This window comes from Drosophila teissieri, chromosome X (assembly GCF_016746235.2).
Source record: "Drosophila teissieri strain GT53w chromosome X, Prin_Dtei_1.1, whole genome shotgun sequence".
In the NCBI taxonomy this organism is placed as follows: domain Eukaryota; kingdom Metazoa; phylum Arthropoda; class Insecta; order Diptera; family Drosophilidae; genus Drosophila; species Drosophila teissieri.
Window position 1 is genome coordinate 13,432,064 of NC_053034.1, and position 24,142 is coordinate 13,456,205.

At 43.1% G+C, this 24,142-nt stretch overlaps 4 protein-coding genes across 9 annotated transcripts in view; 3 read left to right on the top strand and 1 right to left on the bottom strand.

The window, feature by feature from the left end:
- Positions 1–1,277: 1,277 nt before the first annotated feature.
- Positions 1,278–8,957, top strand: LOC122624094 (4-coumarate--CoA ligase 3). The gene is made up of 6 exons (XM_043803533.1): positions 1,278–1,379; positions 1,641–2,238; positions 6,192–6,402; positions 6,932–7,474; positions 7,535–7,649; positions 7,711–8,957. Exons 2-6 carry the CDS (start codon positions 1,963–1,965, stop codon positions 8,351–8,353), a joined length of 1,788 nt encoding a protein of 595 aa, XP_043659468.1. The 5' UTR covers positions 1,278–1,379; positions 1,641–1,962; the 3' UTR covers positions 8,354–8,957.
- Positions 8,958–10,125: 1,168 nt separating this feature from the next.
- Positions 10,126–24,142, bottom strand: part of LOC122625132 (flotillin-2) — a 90,721-nt gene continuing 76,704 nt past the window's right edge. For 3 of the 6 annotated variants that reach the window (XM_043805047.1, XM_043805046.1, XM_043805048.1), the window contains exons 3-8: positions 18,829–19,016; positions 17,570–17,608; positions 16,383–16,491; positions 11,734–12,301; positions 11,087–11,270; positions 10,126–11,022 (exon numbers count right to left, since the gene is read on the bottom strand). In XM_043805047.1, coding sequence (XP_043660982.1) covers positions 10,843–11,022; positions 11,087–11,270; positions 11,734–12,301; positions 16,383–16,491; positions 17,570–17,608; positions 18,829–19,016 — 1,268 coding nt within the window. In that variant the 3' untranslated portion in view covers positions 10,126–10,842. Of the gene's footprint in view, positions 11,023–11,086; positions 11,271–11,733; positions 12,302–12,577; positions 12,598–12,840; positions 13,276–16,382; positions 16,492–17,569; positions 17,609–18,828; positions 19,017–24,142 lie in introns of those variants that run through there. The other 3 variants (XM_043805049.1, XM_043805051.1, XM_043805050.1) reach the window with 3 other exon arrangements.
- On the top strand, positions 14,091–15,822 carry LOC122625133. The gene has a single exon (XM_043805052.1). The coding sequence runs from the start codon at positions 14,286–14,288 to the stop codon at positions 15,420–15,422; it is 1,137 nt and encodes a 378-aa protein (XP_043660987.1). The 5' UTR covers positions 14,091–14,285; the 3' UTR covers positions 15,423–15,822.
- LOC122625125 (glucose dehydrogenase [FAD, quinone]) lies at positions 19,754–23,968 on the top strand. Its single transcript, XM_043805040.1, has 3 exons — positions 19,754–19,925; positions 21,615–22,099; positions 22,160–23,968. The coding sequence occupies exons 2-3, from the start codon at positions 21,718–21,720 to the stop codon at positions 23,656–23,658; spliced, it is 1,881 nt and encodes a 626-aa protein (XP_043660975.1). The 5' UTR covers positions 19,754–19,925; positions 21,615–21,717; the 3' UTR covers positions 23,659–23,968.

Here is a 24,142-nt window from a genome sequence, read left to right on the forward strand (position 1 = left end):
AATTTCTTCTCTCTCAATGCAAATGCAAATGCAAATGCAACTGTAACGCGATCGATGTAAGAGAAGGAGAGAGAGAGAGAGTGAGGCGAAGAGAGCACTCATTTACATAGAGCTCGGATTGTTTGAGTGGACGGGGGAGGGGAAAGGTAGAGGGCCTCTTTTTTGGCCTTGAGCTCCGCTTACGTTGCTCTCTAGTTTTTGTTGCTGTTCGTTTTGCTTTGCGGGGATTTGTTTTTACTTCTCATATTACATACTGACACATGCACATACATATATGTATGTATGTATGTGTATATAGTGCAAGAATTGCATTGCTTTCTTACAAGTGTCCATTTCAAACGCAGAATTTCCCCCAGCTGGTGAAACTTGTGGCAAAAGAGTGTTGAGTTTCCCATTCAAACACTTGCAAAAGGGTGAATGCACTGGTTATTGCCAGTTTTTAGTTCCAGAAAGGAAGTCCAATGTTTTCGGAATCCTCAGGTTGAACAACCTTCTAAGGTGATCTTTTTCAGCACCAGGTATTACACCTCCAAGAAACTCTTTATTATTATTATTATGCAAATTATTATCTTTAAAAAAGCTTAAAGTGTACCAATTCATGCATTCGTTACACATTATTACCTAAAAACAAAATACCATTTTCCATATGGTCAGTTCTGTCAACGAAGAACAAAAACCCCCTTCAATGAGTAAATCGCACCCGATTCATGGCAGTCCAGGTGTTCCAGCGGGATTAGCGGTTCTTGAGTCAGTGATCAAGGTTCACCATACTCATACCATTGCAACGATGGTTCGGCATACCGAAAAATGGTGGTGATAAGCGCGGGAAAGGCCTGCAAGTCATGCGCAGACATCAAGAAGCCACTGACTGCATCGCGATAACGATAAGACAGAGAGAGGGGGGGTGGAGGTGCGTGGGCGGGCAAGTCTAGTACTGCAGAGCCACTGTGTACGGGAGTTGCCTCAAGTGATGCACTGGAAGAAATGCGAAAAACGCCTCTTCAACTGGAAATGCTTCAAGTGTCAATAACAACAGCTACCACTTCGCGAAGGAAACAACGTGACAACTTAAGGGGCTTCTTTTCGAGTGTGTACACCAAATGGCTAATAAAGCGGTTATAAAAATATTTCAAGATAGTACAAGTATAAATATTATTGATATGCATTTGTTTTTCGGTTTCTGTTTCGGCTTCCTTATCAGTCTAAGATCATTTTAAGTAGCATTTTATTATTGACAGATCGTTTCCCTTTTCAATTTACAGTTGCAGTCTGCGGATAGGGAGAGCGGATAAGTGAGAGAGTGCATTCCGAAGAAGGCCAAAAAAGCAAAAACAGCAAATGAAGGCAGCAAATACACTGGGAAAATTATATCAACCCAGGTACGCTAACATATGTCAATTGCAGAAAATATTTATTATGATTGGCTAACAGTTTAACAATAATGTTTATCTTTTAAGTTTTTGATTTTGTAACTGATAAGAGTTTTATTAGGAAACTTATGACTAATCATATGAAGTCCACTCTTACTCAAATTTAAATTTAGAATTTCGTACATCTCATTTAAGTCACATATATAATACATTAAAGTCCGCATTAGTTATCACAGATCGAAATGAACGCCGATTAACTTTTATTTGCAGTGTTTGAGCGAAAGAGACAGCAATAGCGCGCACCGCCAACGCGATCGTGCGTCCGTATACGTGTTTTTGTTGGTGTTGGTGTTGGTCGGTTGGTTGGTGAGCAGCAGCAGCAGCAGCGGCAGCGGTATTACTTCTCTCAGCGCCGCACGGCGTCGCCAGTCGTGTCTCAACACTCGACAGCAGCAGACGTGTGGCATCAGCAGCAGCAACAGCAGCAGCACAAACACTAGTTCCGCACCTCGAAGAGCCAACTGCATAGAAATTAAACCCACACTCTGTCCTCCACTGAGCGAAAAGCCGCGTGACTAACACAAAAGCAGCCATGAATCCAGCCGCCCAACTGCTGCGCATGCGCAGCGCCTTCGGAGGCGCCGCAACGCGCTCCATCACGACGAACCGGCGCCAGCGGACCACCAGTACCGCCAGCGCCCAGCGGGAGCGGACGCAGAGCGTCAGCGAGACGGACAAGTTCCTGCACTACAGTCCCGAGGACGGCTACTACAAGACCTCGCCCTTTGACCCCGTCACCGTGCCCAACGTGCCGCTGCACGAGTACGTGTGGCGCGACTTCAAGAAGTGGGAGCGACGCACCGCAGCGGTAAGTGATCAGAGATCAGTGATCAAGGATTGAAAGTGATTGAAAAAGATTGAAAGTGATTGAAAAAGATTGAATGTAATTGAAAGTGATTGAAAGCCTAGTGTTTAAGTAGTTTTCAATACTTTCCGCAAACAGGCAGAAATTCCTATTGGCAAAACAGTCGTTATCATTAAAGGGATTTAACTCCTTCAAAGGAAGCTTACTTCTTGAGTACCATTCGAAAATGGATACCAAGGATCTGCAGTTAGCAAGGATCTTGAGCTTAGTACAACTTAGTGAACAGAATACCAGTTATAAACAAGTGCCTATGTATAATGATAATGATTGATGATACTGTATTATCATCTCCATAGTCAAAGATGTTTAGATGTTTAGTGCATTCAAAAGTATCTCTTATAAGAACCAGACACCTAAAACCCTATGAAAATACCTATTATCACTACAGCCCATTGAAACTCACTTCGAGTATGAAATCTCCCATAGACAATTAAAATCGAATTTACCACTTGAATATGGGGCCCAACATAAACGTAAACATAAACTTAACCCCAAGCCCAATTAAACCCAATCGCATCATAAATTCACGCAATCGAAGTCGTTGCATTCGTTGTCGTAGGCGCCGCTCAGAAATTCTTTGTTTGTTTATGACGGTTTATTGAACCTGAACCTACGTCTATATATAAAGTGATATTTATACGGGCGCTGGCATTCGTCAGTCTGATTTGCGATTGCCGCAACATTTTGCACTTCGTATCTTTGTATCCTCCATCGCAATCCCCCCCGTGGTCGCAGATACACATACATATGTATGTACTGCCATGACTACCATGACTTATCACTGCTTATCAGTGAGGGAGATAGAGGGAGGGTCTAGGTGGAGTCTATTTGGGTCATTAAGGCCCCCGGTTCGCCATCAGTTCGCTTATCGGACATCGCTAATGACGGGTTGTGCTGATAAGGGTCGTCGATAAGAGCGAAAGTGAAATGTAGTAAACACAGGCCTCGCTCTTACTATTACTATTACTATTAGTGAGGGGGGGTTAAAAGGCCGGCCCCTCTTCCGGAATACCGTGGTATTTTGATTCCCGTTCCGGATTTCGCATCCATGGCTCAGTGGGCGCAAGTCAAGTGGATGAGGCAAATTGCCCGGGATTGCAGATAAGGGAATCTCGCGATTAAATGAATCGCGTCCAGCTTTTGTCAACGCGATAAAAGAGCAGCCGGCGTATATTTAGACCCACTTGCATAACTACATACATATATTGCGATTTATACACACATATGTACATACAATATATCATTCCCAGGCGACCTTCGCCAATTGTTTACACATTTCACTTTTCGCCATGTAACTAGAAGCGCTACGAGTATATATACAATGTATATATGTATGTATAGTGCCTGTGCAAATCAAAGTGCAAACAGTTTTCATTGAAATTTATTGCCATCATTTGTGCAATATAGGAGAGGTTGAGGTCTGATATAACCGAGTAGTAATCGCCCACATGGCCGGTTTTATTTTTTATTTGAGGCGTAACCAGAGCCCAGAGCCCCGAGACAATTGTTGAATTAAATGCAATTAAAAGTACAAAGTTCGCCTATTGTTTCCACTCGCTGCCACGCCCACTATCTGCCCTACTGCGCCCCCTCAGTGTTTACTCAGCGATGGGAGAAGAAATAGGTCGCTTTTCCCAAGGGTTTCTTTCTTCTACTAGATAAGATAAGTACTATTTAGTCGTGTCATCATTATATTTCACATTTTTCGTAAGACGGATCAGTTATTACAGGCACTTGGGTTTTGTGCAAATATTTATGTTATTATTTCTGTGTGGCAAATAACAACGTGCATTTATTACTCGAATTTCAAGTGCTATCTATATGCATTTAGCAATGGAAATACGAGTAGAACTCATTTCATATGAGAATTGTTTACGTGCTCCTTTTATTAGTTATCGTTTTCTTTCCTTAAATCAACAATATTCCTTAGAAATACTTTTTGGACTATGTAACGTACAAAGAGCTTTGCTTGTCACCTTAAATTCCATGGATTTTAATTGGACTGTTTGTGCGTTTGATTGCGTTTGCAATCAAGATGATTCATTGGTGCAATCACTCAGTTTTAATAAATTTCCATTCGCATTCAAGTGTTCAAGTCTATCGACCTGAATCGAGCCCCGAAAATTCCTGATATGTCCATATAATGCGCTTTTAATTGCCTCCGACTTATTTACGCCTGGGGTTATTATTTTGTTGCTTGATAATTTTGATGGTTTTGTTTTCATTTTTGTTGCTTTTTCCGCTGGTCGACGTCAGCAGTCCAGCCTCCTCTGTTTTTGTTTTTTGCGAGCCAGTCCCTCGGCGTTTTAATTTGCCATCCTATGTTGGTAATTTGGCTATTTTATAGTAATAAATCTATGTATATGTGACGACAACTGGCATATTCTCTATGAAACATAAATTAAAATATTTTAAAATTAGTTTTATAGTTGTCAATGTACGCGTCATTTTAAGTGTATGCAGTAGGATATGGTTATATTTCATTAGATAATTTAGATGATTTTTTGTGTATTAATTTTCAAATGGTTATTTTTCATTAGATCATTTAGAAGATTTTTGTATTTTTTGTATCATTATTTAATTTTTGAAATATGAAAAAGTATCTCTCAGATGAGCGGCCACAATCTGAGATACTTTCAGCTATTTCCTAGCTACTTTTGGGGCACTTCTTCGCCGCTCAAAAGTCAACAAACGTCGCGGCGCAGAGTAGGTGTAGGTGACAAGAGCGAGCGAGGGAGAGAGAGGGAGAGAGGGAGTGCGCCGAGCGAGACAGATAGAATGAGAGGAGCTGACTTGTTTAGACTTTGCAGACTTTGTACTTTGCCCCACTGAACTTTGGACCGTCCAACCGACTGAAGCCAAGCGAAGCGGTTTTCGATGGACCCACAGGGGGGCTCGCCGGTTTTGAGGTGGGTTGCGGGGGGTGGTGCAAATCTACATATATATATGTATATATATGTACATATATATATGTACATGGCAAATGCACGAAATGATTCTCTTATTTTTTACTCGCTTATTTATTCATTATGATGTTGTCGTGTTGTGTGTTTGCCTCGTTTGCGGGTTGTTTTCTTCAATTTGAGCAACTTGTTGGCGGCGCGGCTATTTATAATGCTTATTTTTAACCGAATGCGATTTCCGACTGCGCAAATTTTAGGCGGACAATCCCCCAATCAGCGAGTCACCAACACCACCACCACCACCCCCTTTCGTTTAGCTGCTACTAGCAAATTTGCATTCAACAACCTTCACCTTAGCCCTGCAAAACCGGTTTTGAGGTCAGTCAGCTCCACCGAGAAGTCAAGGCCAGTTAAGATCTTTTTAGAACTGATATCAAGGGATGAAGTTCAAATATTTGTTAGCAGTTTCCAATACGCCGCAAATAATCCAGATCATCACCACGTACTGACCTTGGCCAAATCTGAAAGACACTGCGTTTAATCTGTTCAACAGCTAAACTTGTGCTGATAAAATGGCATTAAAGGGTTTTATTATTCCGTTGCTAATTAGGTGGTAAACGATTTAACCCATATCAGTGGCAAGAGTGTATGGGGGGTCATTATTGCGGCCTAATTGTCGCGCCTAATTTCACCATAGTGATTATGACACCTGTTCTATACTATACACTAGATTTCCGATAAACATACAATGCTAACATATGAGACCACTTGAAGCATTCTTCAGATAAGATTCGAGTGCCACCCATTGGGTTTTTCCAGACTTTGCTTGATTTTGATTTTGATTTATCGTTATCTGCATATTTGCCCGATTAACATATATTTTTATACGAGATAGGTGGCTGTTATGATTTTTAATCTGTGCATTGTATGTGTAAATCAATTGAACTTATTTCATTATTAATACAACTAATACTTAATACCCTTTTTTTATAGGTTTGTGTGATCACCGATCGGCAGTATACCTTTGCGCAGATGCGAGATGCCAGCGCCGCTTTTGCCGTCCGTCTGCAGACCAAGTTCAAGCTCCACAAGCCCGACGTTTTGGCCATCTGTCTGCCGAATCTCCCCGAGTATCCCATCGCCACACTGGGCGCCATTGAGGCGGGTCTGACGGTGACCACAGTGAATCCCATTTACACGCCGGGTAAGTTAAGATCTGCTTGTTTGCTTCTCCAAATGCCGGCTGTACAGCGATGTTCGCAGCAATAGTAACCAAGAAACAATTACAAACGTTGTTAGATACATATATCACAGATAGCATTACCATCCAAGTTTCAGATTACGAGTTTTGTAAATAAACTGAGTATTTTTTAACCTGCTGAAAGCGTTCAAGGTAACTTATTCAAATGACCGCTTCAAATGCACTGAAACGACAATTTCATTTTTATAACTCAACCCATTCGAAATTTTTGTGAGAGCAAATTCGCGCGTAGTTATCATGATTGCCCACCGTAAATCCTTCATAAAAGTTGAGGGCATATTAAAGTGTAAGTGCGATGCAGTCAATTAAGCGAACAATTAGCTATTTGCGTGACCACCGCTGTACATTGTTTATGGGTGACTCTTGAGTGCGTCAAAGGCTCCTTATCTGAGGGTCTTTTTGTGGCGACATCTGTATTTCGTGGTTCCAAAGTCGAAAGATCATCACACTGATCGTCACATTTCGATTGCAGACGAGATCGCCCGGCAGCTGACCTTTAGCGGAGCCAAATTCCTGGTGGGCACGGTATCCGGATTCGCCACACTCAGCCAGGCCAGCAAGCTGGTGGGCAGACAGATACCCATTGCCGTGGTGCGGACCAGTACCGAGGAGGTGCTGCCCGAGGGTGCCATCGATTTCAGCGAGCTGATGAGCACCCAGAATGTGCGTTACGAGGATCTGAAAGCGCCCAAAGACACCAACGCCGACGACATGGTCTTCCTGCCCTTCTCCTCCGGCACCACCGGTCTGCCCAAGGGTGTGATGCTCTCACACAACAACATCAGCAGCAATTGCGAGCAGGTGCAGGCCTCCCTGCCCATGGACCTCATGGGTCCCCAGCACACGTTGCCGGGCGTGCTGCCCTTCTTCCACATCTACGGCCTCACCGTGGTGATGCTCTCCAAGCTGGGACAGGGCTGCCGACTGGCCACCATGCCCTGCTTCAAGCCGGACGACTTCATGCGGTCGCTGGACAAGTACCAGGGCAGCATCCTCAACCTGGTGCCCCCAATTGGTAAGTGGAAAGTATATCAAGACCGAGACAATATTTAATCTATTAACTTTATGTTTGCAGCCCTCTTCATGATTAACCATCCCAAGCTGACGCAGGAAACGGCGCCCCACTTGGAGGTGGTGATGAGTGGAGCGGCCCCCATTGGTCAGCACGATGTAGAGCGCTTCCTGAACAAGTGAGTAGTTGGCAACGCGTGATGTGCGGATGACCCGAACTTATGGCATGTCCTCTTACAGATTCCCGAAGACGGTCTTCAAGCAGGGCTACGGCATGACGGAGGCTTCGCCCGTGGTTTTGCTGACTCCGGAGGGCAATAAGGTGTACGCCTCGACCGGCGTGCTGCCGGCCAGCACGGAGGCAAAGCTCGTTCCGCTGGATGGCGACGATTTCAAGGGTGTGGGTCCGCGCACCACCGGCGAACTGTGCGTCCGTGGTCCCCAGGTGATGTCTGGTTATCTGAACAACGATGAGGCCAATCAGGTCACCTTCTATCCGGGCAACTGGCTGCGCAGTGGCGATGTGGCCTTCTACGATGAGGACGGTCTCTTCTACATCACGGACCGCATGAAGGAGCTGATCAAGGTGAAGGGCTTCCAAGTGCCACCCGCCGAATTGGAGGCAGTGCTGCGCGATCACCCCAAGATCCTGGAGGCGGCCGTCTTCGGTATTCCCCACGAATTCAACGGCGAGGCACCGCGTGCCATTGTCGTCCTGCGTCAGGGAGAAAAGGCCAGCGCCGAGGAGATCTCCGCGTACGTGGCCGAACGTGTGGCCCACTACAAGAAGCTCGAGGGCGGAGTGGTCTTTGTGGACGAGGTGCCCAAGAATCCCACCGGCAAGATCCTGCGCCGCGAGCTCAAGGAGAAGTTCTCCGACTAAAGTACGCAGAGCATGGATCTTCGTAGGCTAAGAAATATTTTTGTGATTTTTTTTTTGTTCGTCTCAATCAGGAATGGTACACGGACGAATGGAGGTCTTAAAGCGATCCGTTCTTCAACCTATTGCTAATATTTAAAATCTCTTTTTGTTTGTGGAACTTATTTCCGCGGAACATGTATGTATATGAGAAACATCAATGCTGGCCTTGGATCCCCTGATCCCTGGGAACTGGTTTAGACATTGCATTTACAACTTCGAAAATACTTAGTTTATAGGCTTAGGCATAGGTCTCGATTAGTCGCTCGATTGGTCCATAGTTAGTAAGTGTAGATTAGGCATACGTAAGACCCTATACATAAACAAATGCGTATTGATAAAGTGTAATCTGTATGCTTGTACTCTAACCTTTGATTATACTTAATGACGCATCCGATATTTTGCTATGATATTCCCCTACCTGCATATATACATTTTTTTTTTGCCCTGTACCATAAGAATATTGTTTGTTGATCGTATTAAAAGACGGCGGCATGCCAAATCCAATACTATAAATGCCATGTATGCCACGATGTTTAAAAATAAAGACGAAATGAACTAGATGAAATAACGTATTTTTATGGTGGATGAGCTGTTATTCATTGCAATATAAAAATCAAATCAAGTATTTTTTTATTTATTTATTTACGACAAAATACACAAAATTTTACATTTGATTTAGGTTTAGCTTTTAGTTCTTCGGTTGGTTGTTGTTCTTGTTCTCTTGCTTCATCAGACTGCATTACAATTAAAATTACTTGGACTTAATATACAATAGAACAAAAATATATATGTGAGTGTTCTGTGTCTAATGGGTGTGTATGTGTATGTGATTCGCAGAAGTGCTTACAAAAATTAAGGTTAATTACTCTATTAAAATAAACGGTTAGAATTAATTGCTTAACTATTTAATTCCAGTTAGACTTTAGTAAATAACAAAATTAGTGGCTTTTTTTTAAGTTTTTCTTTATTTTTGTTCTCTTCTTTTGCTATAAACTAAAAAAATGTGTAAGAATAAAGTACAAAATCGTAAATGCATATTCGTAGTTCAATATGTTTTGTTACATAAATAATAAACATTGAAAAATGATTAAACGAGACAAACGTAATTACATAAACGCTGTATAACAAGAAATTAGGCTTGATTTCTTTTTGTGCACTGAAATTAATATAAAAGTTCAAACGCAAGTGTGTTGGTTAGTGTGCTAGTGTGTGTGTGTGTGTGTGGGGTTTGGAAGAGCGCAAATTGCCGAAAAACAGTGTTGTAAAGTAATATACGACTATTTCGCAATATGACATATCAATTGATCGAGCAAAGCTTGATTTGGTATAATAATCGAATATAAATAAATATAAAACAGGAAGAATTGGCAAACATATTAAAAATTGTACCCTTTATGGCACGTTTCGGTAAAAACTAATCGTTTAACAAAATTCTATAGAAAACACACAAGAAAATAAACAGTTAATAAAAAAACAAAAAAAAATTAATGTTAATTATAAATAATGTGCCTGGAAGTATGTAAGCTTTTTGTGTTTAGTAACTCGATCTGTGGCCTCAAAGAGCACTCTCCCTCTCTTTCCATTTGGCTTACTAGCTTAAAGTTTTGGCTTTAGTCGATAGGCAGTAGTTGTAGTTCGGACAGATGAAGAATCCATTAGCAGATAGAAATGTATAAGAAAGAGATGGAGAGAGACTACTTATACAGATCTCTACAACACTGTAAAATGATGAATATATGCCTGTACAACACTGTCTGGTATGTGTTTATTCAAAGAACTCTTTGTGTATAGCAAGTCTGCATGTATATAGTATATATATAGCATAGTAAATAAATAGCTAACACTCTGCTTAAATGGTTTTCGATTTAAAGTTATACAAATTTCACGTTGATTTCTTGTTATCGTTATCGTTATCGTAATCGGTTTTCGTTTTCGAGAGGAAAGGCCACAAAATGTTGCGTACGAAATGCATAACTTTAGCTGAGATTAACGTTGGTTTTTTTTCTGTGTTGTGTTCTATTTTTGATTGTTACGCCGCCAAACATCACACACACACACTGGCACACCACACAGACGAGACAAGTGTATGTGTGTATTGCATGTGTGCATGTACATATACAAATATATATATATAGTATATGTATATATATAAATATAATATCGGAGTACATTTAGCTACGTTCGATTTCATTTCGAAACTTGAGTTTCTTTCAAGTTCGTTTCGCTGTTTCCCCTCTCTCTCTCTCTCTCTAACAAATGCACGCCCCCTCTCTAGCAAACTATCGCCACCTCTTTTTGTCGCTTTCTGCCGTCTCTTTCTCAATTTGGTTGTCTATCCTTTTCTGTTTTCGGTTTTCAGTTTTTTTTGTTTGTTTTTGTATCGGTTACAATTCCTTTGCGCTGCGTTACGTTGTCATTGCCATTTCCTGGATATCCCATTCCATTAGGTTTCACGCCTTGGCCCCCGGAATCTTGGACAAAACCTTGGACAGATCCACGCCGGTCAGGGCGTTGATCGATGGCGGTAGCTGGGCCACCAAGCGGGTCACGTCATTGGTGATATTATCGTTGCCGCCAATCAGGACAATCTCATCGGTCTTGGCCAGTGGTGCAGCCACTTCAGCGGCAATCTGTAATGGATTTCAGCGGATTGTACTTAAGCAATTCGAAACTAAATGCATGTGGAGCACTAACCTTGGGCAGCGACTCGAGCACAATGTTCATGATGGCAGCATCGCCGTACTGCTTGTACACATGGGCCTTCAGCCGCATGCGTTCCGCCTCCGCCCTGCCCACCAACTCGATGGCATGGGCCTCCGCCGATCCGATCTTACGGATGCGCTCCGCCTCGGCACGGGCGCCCTCGATGGTCTGGCATCTGTGGAGGTGAAAGGCGTGGATTTTAGTATGGGTTTGGTTATAAGAATCACACAAGAACTGATATCCACATATTACACAAAGCCACAGAGCCGCTCTATAGTAAAACTTTCCCAGCGCAATTGATATATTATTATTTATTACATGTTGAGTGGAATCATTGCGTTTATCTACAGATAGATACAACTTTCATACACGGCACTATAATACGACAAAGCTGCACTGCTCCCATAACAATTATATTTGTGTTCCCTAGATAAGGCGGCCATATATGGATTAATATAATATATAATATGAACCATGCTAGAGCAGAACTATAATAAACTATTTTGATTGAAATATCTAAAGCTGCAGAGCTCGCGTATCAAGTGGTAACTAATTATCGGTGGAATCAATTTGCTGTGCAACCTCTGCATTAAGAGCTAAAGAATTCGCGTTTTTGGTACTAAGGATTAGGTACTTACTGCTTGGCCTGGGCCAGGGTCTGGAGGCGGAAGGCCTCGGCCTCGGCGGGCAGCTTGACCGTGCCCGTGAGCTCGCGATCCTTGCGCTGCACTTCCTGCGACTCGATCTCGATCTGCTTGCGTCGCTCCACCACCTCGATCTGGATCTCCTCGTTGCGGATGCGCTGGCGGATCTTGGCCGCCTGCAGCTCGTAGGCCAGCTGCGATTCGGCCTTGGCCGTGTTGATCTCCTGATCGAAATTGGCCTTCTGCAGCTTGTACATCCTGGTGTTGTCCTCGATCTTCGTGTCCGTCGAGTACTTCACATCCATGGCGCTCTTTTCGCACTCCGCTTCACGGATACCAGCATCTCGATTGGCCTCCGCCACGCCGGCATCGGCATCCCGCTTGACGACAGCGGTCTGGGCCTTGCCCAACGACGCCAGGTACTGCACATCATCGTAGACGTCCTTGATGGTGAACGACAGGATCTCGATGCCCATGCGACCCACGTCCGGTGCGGCCACCTCGCGCACCAAGGCAGCGAACTGGTCGCGGTCCTTGTATACCTCTTCTACTGTAAGCGTTCCTGCAAGGTCGCAAGCAAAGTAATCGAACATTAAGTGGGTGTTGTCATTGCACAGAAAATAGGTTTGAATTAGAGAAATTTCATTTCGATTCCATTTTCGATTGAACTTTGAAATCTTCCAAGTAGGTAGTCAACAATTTGATAGTCTTATAAATATAACAAAACCTCAATTCTTTAATCAGACCTGCGACTTGATATGCAACAAAAAACACCTCACGTTCTCATAACGGAATTGAAATGCAGCCGCCTTGGAATGGCGAATTTCAGGTCACGTACTTTTGTGTAAGGACGCATTGCTACATTTCGCGAATTATATTTTAGGAACACACAGTGCACAGTGCTTCTATTTTGTTGATAAACAAATAAACATGATTTAAACACTGGCAAATGCGGTGTTGGCATGCCACAGATAGCAACTATTTTGATAATGATAATGAGCCGACTAAATGGGTTCTCATACTTTTGTGGAAAGGCAAAGGGAAATGGATTTTTAGTTTGTTTTGTGGGTGGCTCTTTCCACCTTTAATCGATGACCTTACCGCCTGACCACCAGCGAGGTAACGCCCACTATCAGGGCCACCTTAAAGACGCCCATCCAAACGGCGGACATGTCGTCGAACAACTGTTCCAATGGCCAACAAACCGGGGTCTACTTATTGGATTGGTATCTCTGTTCGCGCAATCTACTATCTAACCATCTATCTTGCTGGCTTTTAATTAAATCATTCCGTGCTCTCTGCCGTATTTGACGTCATTTGTCGCATTCTTATCGCTGGCGTTTGATAAGAGCTATGTATATGACGTCACTTCATAACCAGAAAGGGGTACGAGCGGGAATTAATCGGATCGCAGCCGTTTTCCTTCAAGATGGGTGGTCCCAATACTAGCACCCACAATTATTGATATTATTTGTACGACTTTTGGCCTCCGACTGAGACGATTCACACGCGATTGAATAAAACAAACCGACAACCAAAGCGCTTCGCGATGCGCTTACAACTAACAACTGACAGGCAGCTCAAATCGCCCGGAGACTCGGACTTGGATTCGGAATGGTTATAGGTATGGGTATAAAGGCAGGGGCATGGGAATCGGTACTGGCATCGGCTCGCAAAATGAAATTGTAATCGCGCCGCCAAATGGAAACCGCCTTGAGGTCTCGAGCGTCTCGTGAACACATGTATGTACATATATGTACTACTCGTATAGACTAAACTATAGTGAGCCATGTATAACGACTCGGGTTCGATGGGCCCATAAACCCTCGACGCGAGTTATGTTTAATTAAAAGCTGTAGATTGGCCATCAAGGTCGTGGACAAAGTCTAGGCAAACACTGTAGAACTGTGCTTAGCTGGCAATGCGAGCTATTCTATTAGAAGGTAAAGTCAAAGACTTGCCCTTATATCGTTAACTAGATTCAAGAAAAGTATATTCAATATGTTATTAACCAATAACATGAACGATTGGTGGCAAATATAATAATATAATTAAGAACACAGTTTCTCGATTGCACAGAAACCTCTCGTAATTGTAGATAATACTATATTCATAACACGTATCATATTTTGCACCTATTATTCAATACTACTCGTACTTTAAGACATTAACAGACTATAAATGTAAGGAGACTATAAAATGTGAATAATTTCGTATTTAAAATTCAAGATATTACTGGAAACTCTTGGAGGAAACTATCAAGGAGGTAATGAAAGTAAGAGCCAAAATTGTGTGCCAAGTAGGCCTGTTCCCTCAATTCGCTACACATGTCAATGTCCTTGTGTGGAATGCTTCAGTCTCATTTTCCACTTCGATCAGAACGTACACCAAAAATAAAATCGCCTCACTACTCTAGCTTCCGGATTTTCACTATTCTTTTGCTTTCTTTATGTGATCATCAATACACAAATATTTTCAATTCAGTTTCTGCCGCAGTTTGCAAGTTCACTTAACGATATACGAGTATATACAAAAATAGGGATACGATGTCCACACTGCGACGATCACATGGCGGTGGTCGTGATTTTCTGCAAGAGAACAAGCTGAATGTGACCAGGATGGAGACCAATGGCCGGTGCCTGGCTGCGGCCAATGCCCGTCGTGTGCCCCTGTGGCGTCCAGTGGTCCTCCACTACTCGGAGAAGGTGCGTCCCCATGTCCATAGCAGCCACCCGCGTCGTTCACGTCCGTTGCACGGTGCCCACGAGTCTCCACGTCTGCGAAGCGGTCTTGCCCAGCCATATGGATTCCACAACGAGGTGCGCCGCCGGCTGCCACCGAATCCCTGTGGTTGCGATGTGTCCACACGTAAGACGGCGGAGCGTAAGGAGCAGGAGCGCCTGCAGGGCGGCTGGGAGGATCAGCAGGTGAAGCCGCCAAGGAAATGCTGCACCGGTTGCAACTGCCTTCACGGCTACCCAAATACCAATCCAACTGATCAGGGTCACCAGGCGGAGGCGGTGTCACAGCATCTGGGTCACCAGTCGGAAATGGATGGCCCAATGCCAGCCAAACAGGGCGAAGGTGATCAGGCCGATCGCGTTTCGATATGCTCTCGCATGTCCCGAGTATCCCGGGCGTCTCGTCGCTCCCAGGCAAAGTCCACCCAGGGCGAGGGAACCAACGATGCCGAGGCACCATTGAGTGCGCGCAGCGGTGCCTCCGCCAAGACGCTCAAGTCCAAGCGCTCCGTTTCCCAGGAGAGCGTACGCTCGAGTGCCACCATCAAGTCGAACATCACGGTGGCCTCCAGGAGCACCACGGCCTCGAAGCGATCTCACGTCAGTCGCAAGTCGCAGCTAATGGAGGTGATGCCGCCACCAACCCATTTGGAGGATCAGAGGCCCAAGGAGAAGGAGAGGGAGAAGCAGAGGGAGAGGGAGAAGGTGCCCACCGCCATCGAAGGCTACACCCCGTTGACCGCCAGCGAGCGACAGGCGGCTCTGCAGGATGCGCACATCAAGTACAGCAAGCTGGTGGAGGAGTACAATCACATGCCCGTTTCGGAGCCAACTCTGCGCGTGCGCAATCGGAAGATCGCCATCGAACGGCAGCTGGACGAGCTGGACTATGCCATCAATATGTTTGACCAGCCCCACATGGACATGTATTACAAGAAGTGATGGATCACAGTGCACGTTACGCGTTTCACAGATTGTTTGCCCATTTCCAAATTTAGTTGTTTGTGCCACAACACTGAAAGCAAGTGATTCAGATCGATTGGATAATTCGGAATGGAATTGCTACTAAATGAAGCATTAAAATTGAACATGACTATGGTCAATTGCAGCAGAAACCAAGTTCTTCAAGAAGTTAAAAATATCAAATACTAACAAAAAAATCGTTTTGCCTCGCAAAAACTAGGAAATGAAACTATTAAATGAAATGAAACTATGAAATAAAATGAAACTATAATATGAAATTAAGGAAATAAAGCAGTTTAAAGAAGCAGAAAGTAAAGCCAAGGTAAATGGAATGGGATAGTTTGAAAATCAAATACAAAATAAACTTTAGAGCAATTAATCATAAGCGTTTTAATAATAATTAATCCTACTTCACTAATTTGTATATAGTGTTTGGTAACCCCTAGGATATTTCTCCCCTGTGATGTTAAGATACAATATTATGATGTACGGATTCTTCACTTAATAAATAAATATTAAAATAAATATTACAAAATTAATAATTAATAATTATTAAACCATCAAACAAAAGATCTTCCAATGTGAGGCCCAAAAGTATGCAATGATCTTTCTGAATATATTATAGTAATATATATAAATTAAATTAATGGAAATCGTGGACGCGTTTATGATTTGTAGGCTTTGCACGAAGAAGGTGACCCACAAAATGTTTACTGAAAGGGAAATTATATTTCGAATCGACTTTTTCCGGCCAATCTTTAATATAGTAATAGTGAATAGAGCTGTTTTCCCAAAGCTGTCATATGATTACTCCATGATCTGCTTGCATTTTGGTAAGTTAAGATATGTTGTAGGTTTTGGTGACCCCGATAGACACAGATATGGGCTGAAAAAGGTAACCCAGCAATGTTTTGCTAGCCGTCACTATGGTTTACTCACCCAATATGGCTCTCAGATGTCCTTCGAGGGTCTGCAGGATCGTCTGCTTGATCTCCTTGACGCTCTTTCCGAGGAACTGCTCGCTGGCGGTGCCTAGAAGCTCGTCGGCCTGATGGTGGAAATAATAAACATTCATCATCTGTACGTGTGTGTGTGTTTGTGTGTGTGAGTGTTTGTGTGTGTGGGTTTGTTGTGTGGGTGTCACCATGTCGGTGTGCATGTGTGTGAAGGCATTTTATAGGTTCGATTGATTGATTTTGTATGTTTTTTTTTTTGTCAGTTTTGTTTATTTATTATAAAGATGTATGTTTTTTAAAAATATTTATACCCACACACACGCACATGCACACATGGACAGCGCAACAGAGAGATATATATATATATAAATATATGGATATATTTATAATATAGAGGTATATAGAGCGATACATGGAGTATAACGGTAACAGCAGCAACCAGAGCAGAGTAACGGTAGCAGTAACGGTAGAGGAGCGGTATTTTTTGGTGGTATTTTGTTTTTGGAGTAGAACAATTTAGATTTTAATGATATTTGTTGGTTGAATGCATGTGTGTGTGTTTATATTGATTGTGTGTGTTGTTTTTGGTTTGGTTATTATTGTTGATTTCGTTTACAGTTACAGTTAGTTGCGGATTGGTTTTTTTTTTTGTTTTTTTTTTTTTTGTTGATGAGTTGAACGTTGAACGATCGGTCGGCAGGGTTTTAGTCGATTTTATTTTTTTTTTGTTGGTGGTGGTGAAAAGAAAGTAGAGAAAAAAGAGAGTAGAACACAGAGATCAACAAGGTTTCAATTTTGGATAATTTCTTTGTATTATTATTTTGCAGACTGTACTTTTCTTTCTCCTTCTTCTTCCTCCTCAGCTTCTGATGATGATGATTGAATGACTTCGATAAACGCAAAATGCATATAAACAAACAAAAACAAACAAGTATAGGCATAAATTCCGAAAGAAAGCACATGCATTTAATATTAATTAATGGATCATGATCACTTTGCGCTAGGTGTGTGTGTGTGTGTGTGTGTGTGTGGATGCGTGTGTGTGTATGGGTGGTTAGGGTGTTCGATAAGAAATGGAAATATATTTTGCATTTTTTTGGTAGAAGGACAAAAAACCAACATGAATCGAACCCAGGATGTTAAATTAAATAAATGCAATCATAAACATACCTCGTCGTTATGATAATCGTTTTGCTTATACGAAGATGACTGTAAAATCGAATGAAAATAATTAAGTAATGGAACAAAATTTGGAAACATGCTATTCTTTAGTCATTAAATCGATTAGGATTGCAATCAACTGGAAAGTGAAGTGCACTTTATGATGCTGCATTTACTGAAACTTGTGATCATACAATTGAAGTGTGTTGATATGATATTTATAAATGGAAAAATAGTTTTGAAGACAATTGGTACTATTACTTAGAAAGTTTTTAAGTTTTTTAAGAACTAGATAGTATCGTTATTTCACAGGAATGAGTTGAAGATCAAAAGATCCCGAAAACCAGTAAATAGATGATTTAATATTTAAATGGCTAAGCCTCCTAGTGATCACAGTCGAATGAGTAAATATTTTGACAGAAAACGTAAAGATTTTTTGTAAAATAAACCTGTTGAAAGATTAACTTATAGACGAAGCAGAATCAAGTGATGTGAGTGAAATCGAATTGTAAATAATACATGATATCGTCCGGATCACGAACATGTCTAAAAGTCAAGTAAAAAGTCGGTGTTCAGTCACAGAACTGTCCAACACAGCCAGCCATCCAGATATAAATCTATTTTACAAATTCAACATAATGAAATATAATGGTACGATTTCAAATCAAAAAGTTGTATACTTCGATCAAGAAATCAACGAGGAAACTAATCAATACCGAAAGTAATAAGTTTGTAACGAGTGCCGAAAACGGGAACAAACAGGCGGGGTGTTCGATGAGTTCTACGTGGAGATCTATGGCTATAACTAGGACTACGTGAGTAGATCGCCGGGTTGGGTGATCGCAACTTACTTGGCGGTGGTCAGATTGAGAGCACTTGCTAGGCTAAATATGCATTCGATGTGAATGGAGATTAGGTTACTTGGGAATCGGGCGGGAAATGTACAAAACAAAGAGCCATTTTTGGATTAAAAAGAGGTTTAGAAAGGATCGATCATTCATGTATGTATATATGTATATATAGATATGTATAAACGAGTGCAGGCAGGATACCAACTCGCTACTTTCGGCACTCTAATTGGCTAAGAATATTAAGACGTTAACAAACCAACAAATCTTGCATACTGAAGTCAAAAACTGAAATTCGGGCAAGCTTCAATCACTTTCGCTCAGATTTGGGGGTGCAGAAGAGAAAAGGGTGGCCAGAATACCCATACCCACAAACGAGCGGAGATCGGTTGAATCGTAGTTAGCTGGTGGGGATCGTACCTTCATGATCTTGCATTGGGCCACTCCGGTGACCGTGAGGGGAACACCCTGGGACGTCTCCACGTTCTCGCACATCGGATTCAGGGTCATCACATTGAGGGACAGTCGCTGCACATCGGTCACCAGCCACCACGCCCACGCCCAGCCGCCCACAATGGTGCGCTTCTTGGTCGATCCACAGCAGCCACCTGGAAAAGTGATAACAGTAATACGTGTTAACTAATTAAATAAAACACAAATATTAATAAACAGTCTGATTCCAGTTTGTTAGTAAATGTATAACTTTCTGCATGTAATGCTTAGCTTTTCATATGTTACGTTTGAAGTAACTTAAGAAAGAGTGAAGTAACCATTAGTTAGCATCTTTAGCATCTTCAACATTTCTTTGTTTTTTGTTTTGTGGGTATAAAGGTCCAACTTTTCCTTTGCCAACCACCCCGTTTGGCTGACGTCACACGCACAGTGACCCACAAAAAGGTGTTGCCACCAGGCACGCCACCTTTTGAAGATCGTGGAGCTTTTGGCATTTGGCCGGTCTGTTGTCCAAACAGTAAGAGTGAAAGCATTTCGCTGAACCGGGTGTTTCTTTCCGTTGGTATGTGTGTTGGCTACGTGCCGGCAAACACGTCACAAAGTCCGTAACTCCATCGATACTACTACTATCCATGTACACACATGTCCAGTCAAAATACAGGAAGTGTAATATTCATAGCTGCACTGTCCATTTAAAGTGGAGAAAAAAAGTAACGGTTACCCTGGCCAAAAGGGCACAGTACTGCACTCTCCAAAGAGCTTCGAAGAGAGTTGTGGAAAGAGAGTGGGAGTTCGAGTTCGAGGGAGAGCGGAGCGGAGCGGAGGAGAGGAGAGAGCAGCTACCATCACTAGCGGTTTCTTCGGCATTGCTGTCTTCAGTTACCAAGCGAACCTCTAAGCGCGAGGTGGTTTTTTGAAGCTCCGCCAAGGGAATTGTGACGAAAAGCGCTTGGGTAGTGCGCACGCATGCGCAAAGCCAACGAAAAGAAAGAAAGTGCGCACAGAAATATAAAAACAAACAAATCGCGCTACGGGAAGTCGAGAATTGTTATTTCGTTGCTCAAGTGAGTAAGGCAAAAACAAAACAGCACGACGTGAGAGAAGAGAGCGAAAAGAAGTGTGCCAAGCGCGAAAAAAAACGTACATATTCAAAAAAAAAAGAAAGAAAAGAAATCAAAGTCAAATAAGAAGAATCGGGGCTCCGAAAAAGAATACGCACAGCAATTCTTCGACGCCTACGCAGAAGCTTTCTTCTTTCAACGAATGTGATTCATGCCGCATTTCACTGTGGCAACTAATTTGCTAATTTATTTAGCAGAATATTTACATGTTGTATTTTAGTTTTTTTAACAGTGGAGTTTATGTATGTTTTTTTTTATACCTTGAACTTGATCTGTGAGCACATTCAACTCTTACAACCTGTTTGCAACAACAACAAGCCACAGCAGGAACAACAACAAGTTTTGTAATTGCCATTGACTAAAACAATAACAAAAACAAAAACGCAACATCAGTAACAGGCTCTAATAGTTACCAGACTTTGATTATGCAAAGATTGGCAAGAGAAAATGCATTTCCTCTCTCTCTCGGTTAGCTTTATCTCACTGATAAGGTTAATAAGGAAAATCACATGTGTTCCCTAAGAATTGAAAAAGGAAATGATTTTCCGCCACTTCAAAGATATTCAAAGATTTAATTTTGTATAATTTTGAGGTTTTAAATACTTTGCCTGCCACTTAACAACACATAGTTTTCTAGCAAGGGCAGTTTATGCTAGGGAAGTACCACTGTAGCTGCGCAAACTGGTTGCAAGTGAGAGGACTACGTGTGAGTGAATGTGTTAGGGAATTTGTGAGTGTGCATCACAATTGTTGCATGCGGCTCGACCGGGAGTGAAAAGTTGCTAGCTGCTGCTTGTTTTTTCAGTTTTGTTTATAACAATTGTTTTTGTATCGCTGCCCAGTAAAGTTTTATAATAGAGCGGGAGATTTCACTTTTATGCGGGAGGCCCCCTATCCAAACATGCCCCATCACACTTTCCCGCTCCAAAACAATCCATGCCACTTATTTACATTCCGAAACACTGGGTGCAACACGTGACGCGAGATTTTTGGAAAATCAGATAAAATATCACTGGGAGAAATAGTGGAGCTTGATGGCAAAGTACAACTTTAATATACAGCGAAACTGTAGACCAATTTATAGACGGAAATGTATGTTTTTCAGTGCAAAACGTAAATCTACGTAGTGACGAAGCGCATTGCGTTAGATGAAGTAGTACTACTATAAATTATCCAGACTAGAAATTTAAATTAATAAAAATACTCCGAATGCGATACAAAAATTTTAAACAATTTGTTGAATACTTTTTCTTAGAATTAAAAATGCCAAAATCTAAGTTACTAAGTTATTTATTAAACTGAGAAGCCAAAGAACCCTTTTCTTTCTTAACGAAAGCGGCATTGTTTGCATTACCCATTGGTTACCTAGATTTATCGATCACGATCATCTGGGATCGTAATACTTCACAGAGTTGAGGGAATCCAGCCAAATGCACGCATAACAAATGCAAGTTACGAAATCGACGCGATACGATCGTGATCAAAATATTGGGCATGAAAATCGCACCCTATAACCCGATTACATACGAAATGTCAGTGCCACTTTTCATGACATGTGCCCACTTTTTTCACTTCACCCATTCCCTTAAAACTCACTTCTTTAACCCAAAAATAATGTAATTGTCATTGCAGCCACGTTCCAGCTGAAATCAGTGACCTATATCTATATACATAAAGTACATAAAGTAGACACCCCCTAACTGAATCCAAATCGCATCCCGACCGATCGGAGAAAATGAGCTCGGCGATCGTGGGAGCCGCCTCGGCCATTGGAGGAGCGGTGACGGCGGCCACCAGCAACAGTTGGTTCATCCCGATGCTGATGGCGGCGGTGGCCTACTTCCAGTACGAGGAGATCATCGATCCGGAGTCGAAGCCCAGCGATGTGGGCGGCGACGACATCCTCGACCATTATGACTTCATTGTGATAGGCGCGGGATCGGCGGGCGCCGTGGTGGCGAATCGATTGACAGAGGTGGAGAACTGGAATGTACTGCTGCTGGAGGCCGGTGGCGATGAAACGGAACTCACGGACGTCCCTTTGATGGCTGGCTATCTGCAGCTGTCCAAGATCGACTGGCAGTACAAGACGGAGCCATCGGGTACATCGTGCTTGGGTAAGTCTTTCTAATGAGTAAATCTCGTTGACTTAGTTGGCTAACTATCATATTTTGCAGCAATGCAAGGAGGTCGCTGCAATTGGCCCAGGGGCAAGGTGCTTGGCGGGAGCTCAGTGCTCAACTATATGCTGTATCTGCGAGGATCTAAGCATGACTACGACAACTGGGAGGCCATGGGCAACCCGAGTTGGTCGTATCGCGACGCCCTGTACTATTTCAAGAAGTCGGAGGACAACACCAATCAGTATCTGGCCAATACACCCTACCATGCCACCGGTGGCTATCTCACAGTTGGTGAGGCCCCCTATCACACACCACTGGCGGCCAGTTTCGTGGAGGCCGGCGTGGAGATGGGCTACGAGAACCGGGATCTGAATGGCGAGAAGATGACCGGGTTTATGATTGCCCAGGGCACAACACGACGCGGATCGCGATGCTCCACATCGAAGGCGTTCCTAAGACCGGCAAGATTACGTCCCAATTTGCATATCTCCATGAACTCGCACGTCACCCGCATCATGATCGATCCCGTGACGAAACTAGCCTTCGGCGTGGAGTTTGTTAAGGATCAGAAGCTCTACCACGTGAGGGCCACCAAGGAGGTGGTGCTATCCGGTGGTTCGGTCAATAGTCCGCAACTGCTGATGCTGAGTGGCGTGGGTCCGCGCAAGGAGTTGGCCAAACATCGAATACCGCTCATCAAGGAACTGAGTGTGGGCGAGAACCTGCAGGATCACATTGGTCTGGGCGGTCTGACGTTCCTGGTGAATCAACCCGTGTCCATTGTGGAGAATCGCTTCCACACCATGTCAACTGTGCTGCAATACGCTGTATTTGGCCAGGGTCCATTGACCATACTGGGCGGAGTGGAGGGTTTGGCCTATGTGAACACCAAGTACGCCAATAGCTCCTTGGATTGGCCAGATATTGAATTCCATTTCGTCTCCGGATCAACGAACTCGGACGGGGGATCGCAACTGCGAAAGGCTCATGGTTTAACTGAGGCCTTCTACAGAGCCGTCTTCGAGCCGATCAACAACCGAGACGCCTGGAGCATAATACCCATGTTGCTGCGACCGCGCAGCGTGGGAAGTATTCGGCTGAGGAGTGGAAACCCCTTCGATTACCCCTATATCTTTCCCAACTATCTGACGGATGACTTCGATATGAAGACCCTGATCGAGGGCGTTAAGATAGCGGTGGCGCTATCGCGAACGAAAGCCATGCAGCGATTTGGGTCAAGAATTTCGAGCATCCGCTGGCCGGGATGCGAACAAGTGCCACTCTTCACCGACGCCTTCTGGGAATGCATGGTCAGGCGGTATACGTCCACCATCTATCACCCGGTGGGCACCTGCAAGATGGGTCCCTACTGGGACAAGGATGCGGTGGTGGACGCCAAGCTGCGGGTCTACGGCATCCGAGGACTGCGCGTCATCGATGCCAGTATTATGCCCAAGTTGGTGTCCGCCAACACGAATGCGCCGGTGATTATGATCGCCGAGAAGGGCAGCGATATGATCAAGGAGTTCTGGATCAAGAACACCATCGTCTGAACGAAACTTACTTTGTAGCGTAGTTAGAGTATAGTTTTCTAGAGCTGATTTCTCAATAATCAGCACAGAAAAACTGTGTTTTATCCATTGAATGTATCTATCTGTATGTCTGCTAAACGTGAATGTGTAAATGCTTGAACTGAGTGTGATAGCCTGTGAGTGTTAAGATTAAGTGTCTGTGAGTGGTGTAAATGGTTTAGAAATAAAGCCCCAGCTGATGACCCATCCGAAATTATTTTATTAAACTCGAATTGTCCCTCGTTTTTTTTTTGAAGTATCTTATAAGCTCGCCCTTGTATTTATTTTAATAATATGTGAACGCAATAAACAATGAAAATACGGTCATTGCATGGCTTTTGTTAAATTGGTCAGGAAAAATTGACTTATCGTCCAAATTTCAGTTATCAGAAGTTATATTATTTTATAGCTTTGACGCTATCGATGATTGCTTTTTAAAACACGATTCGATAATTGGAGCACTGAA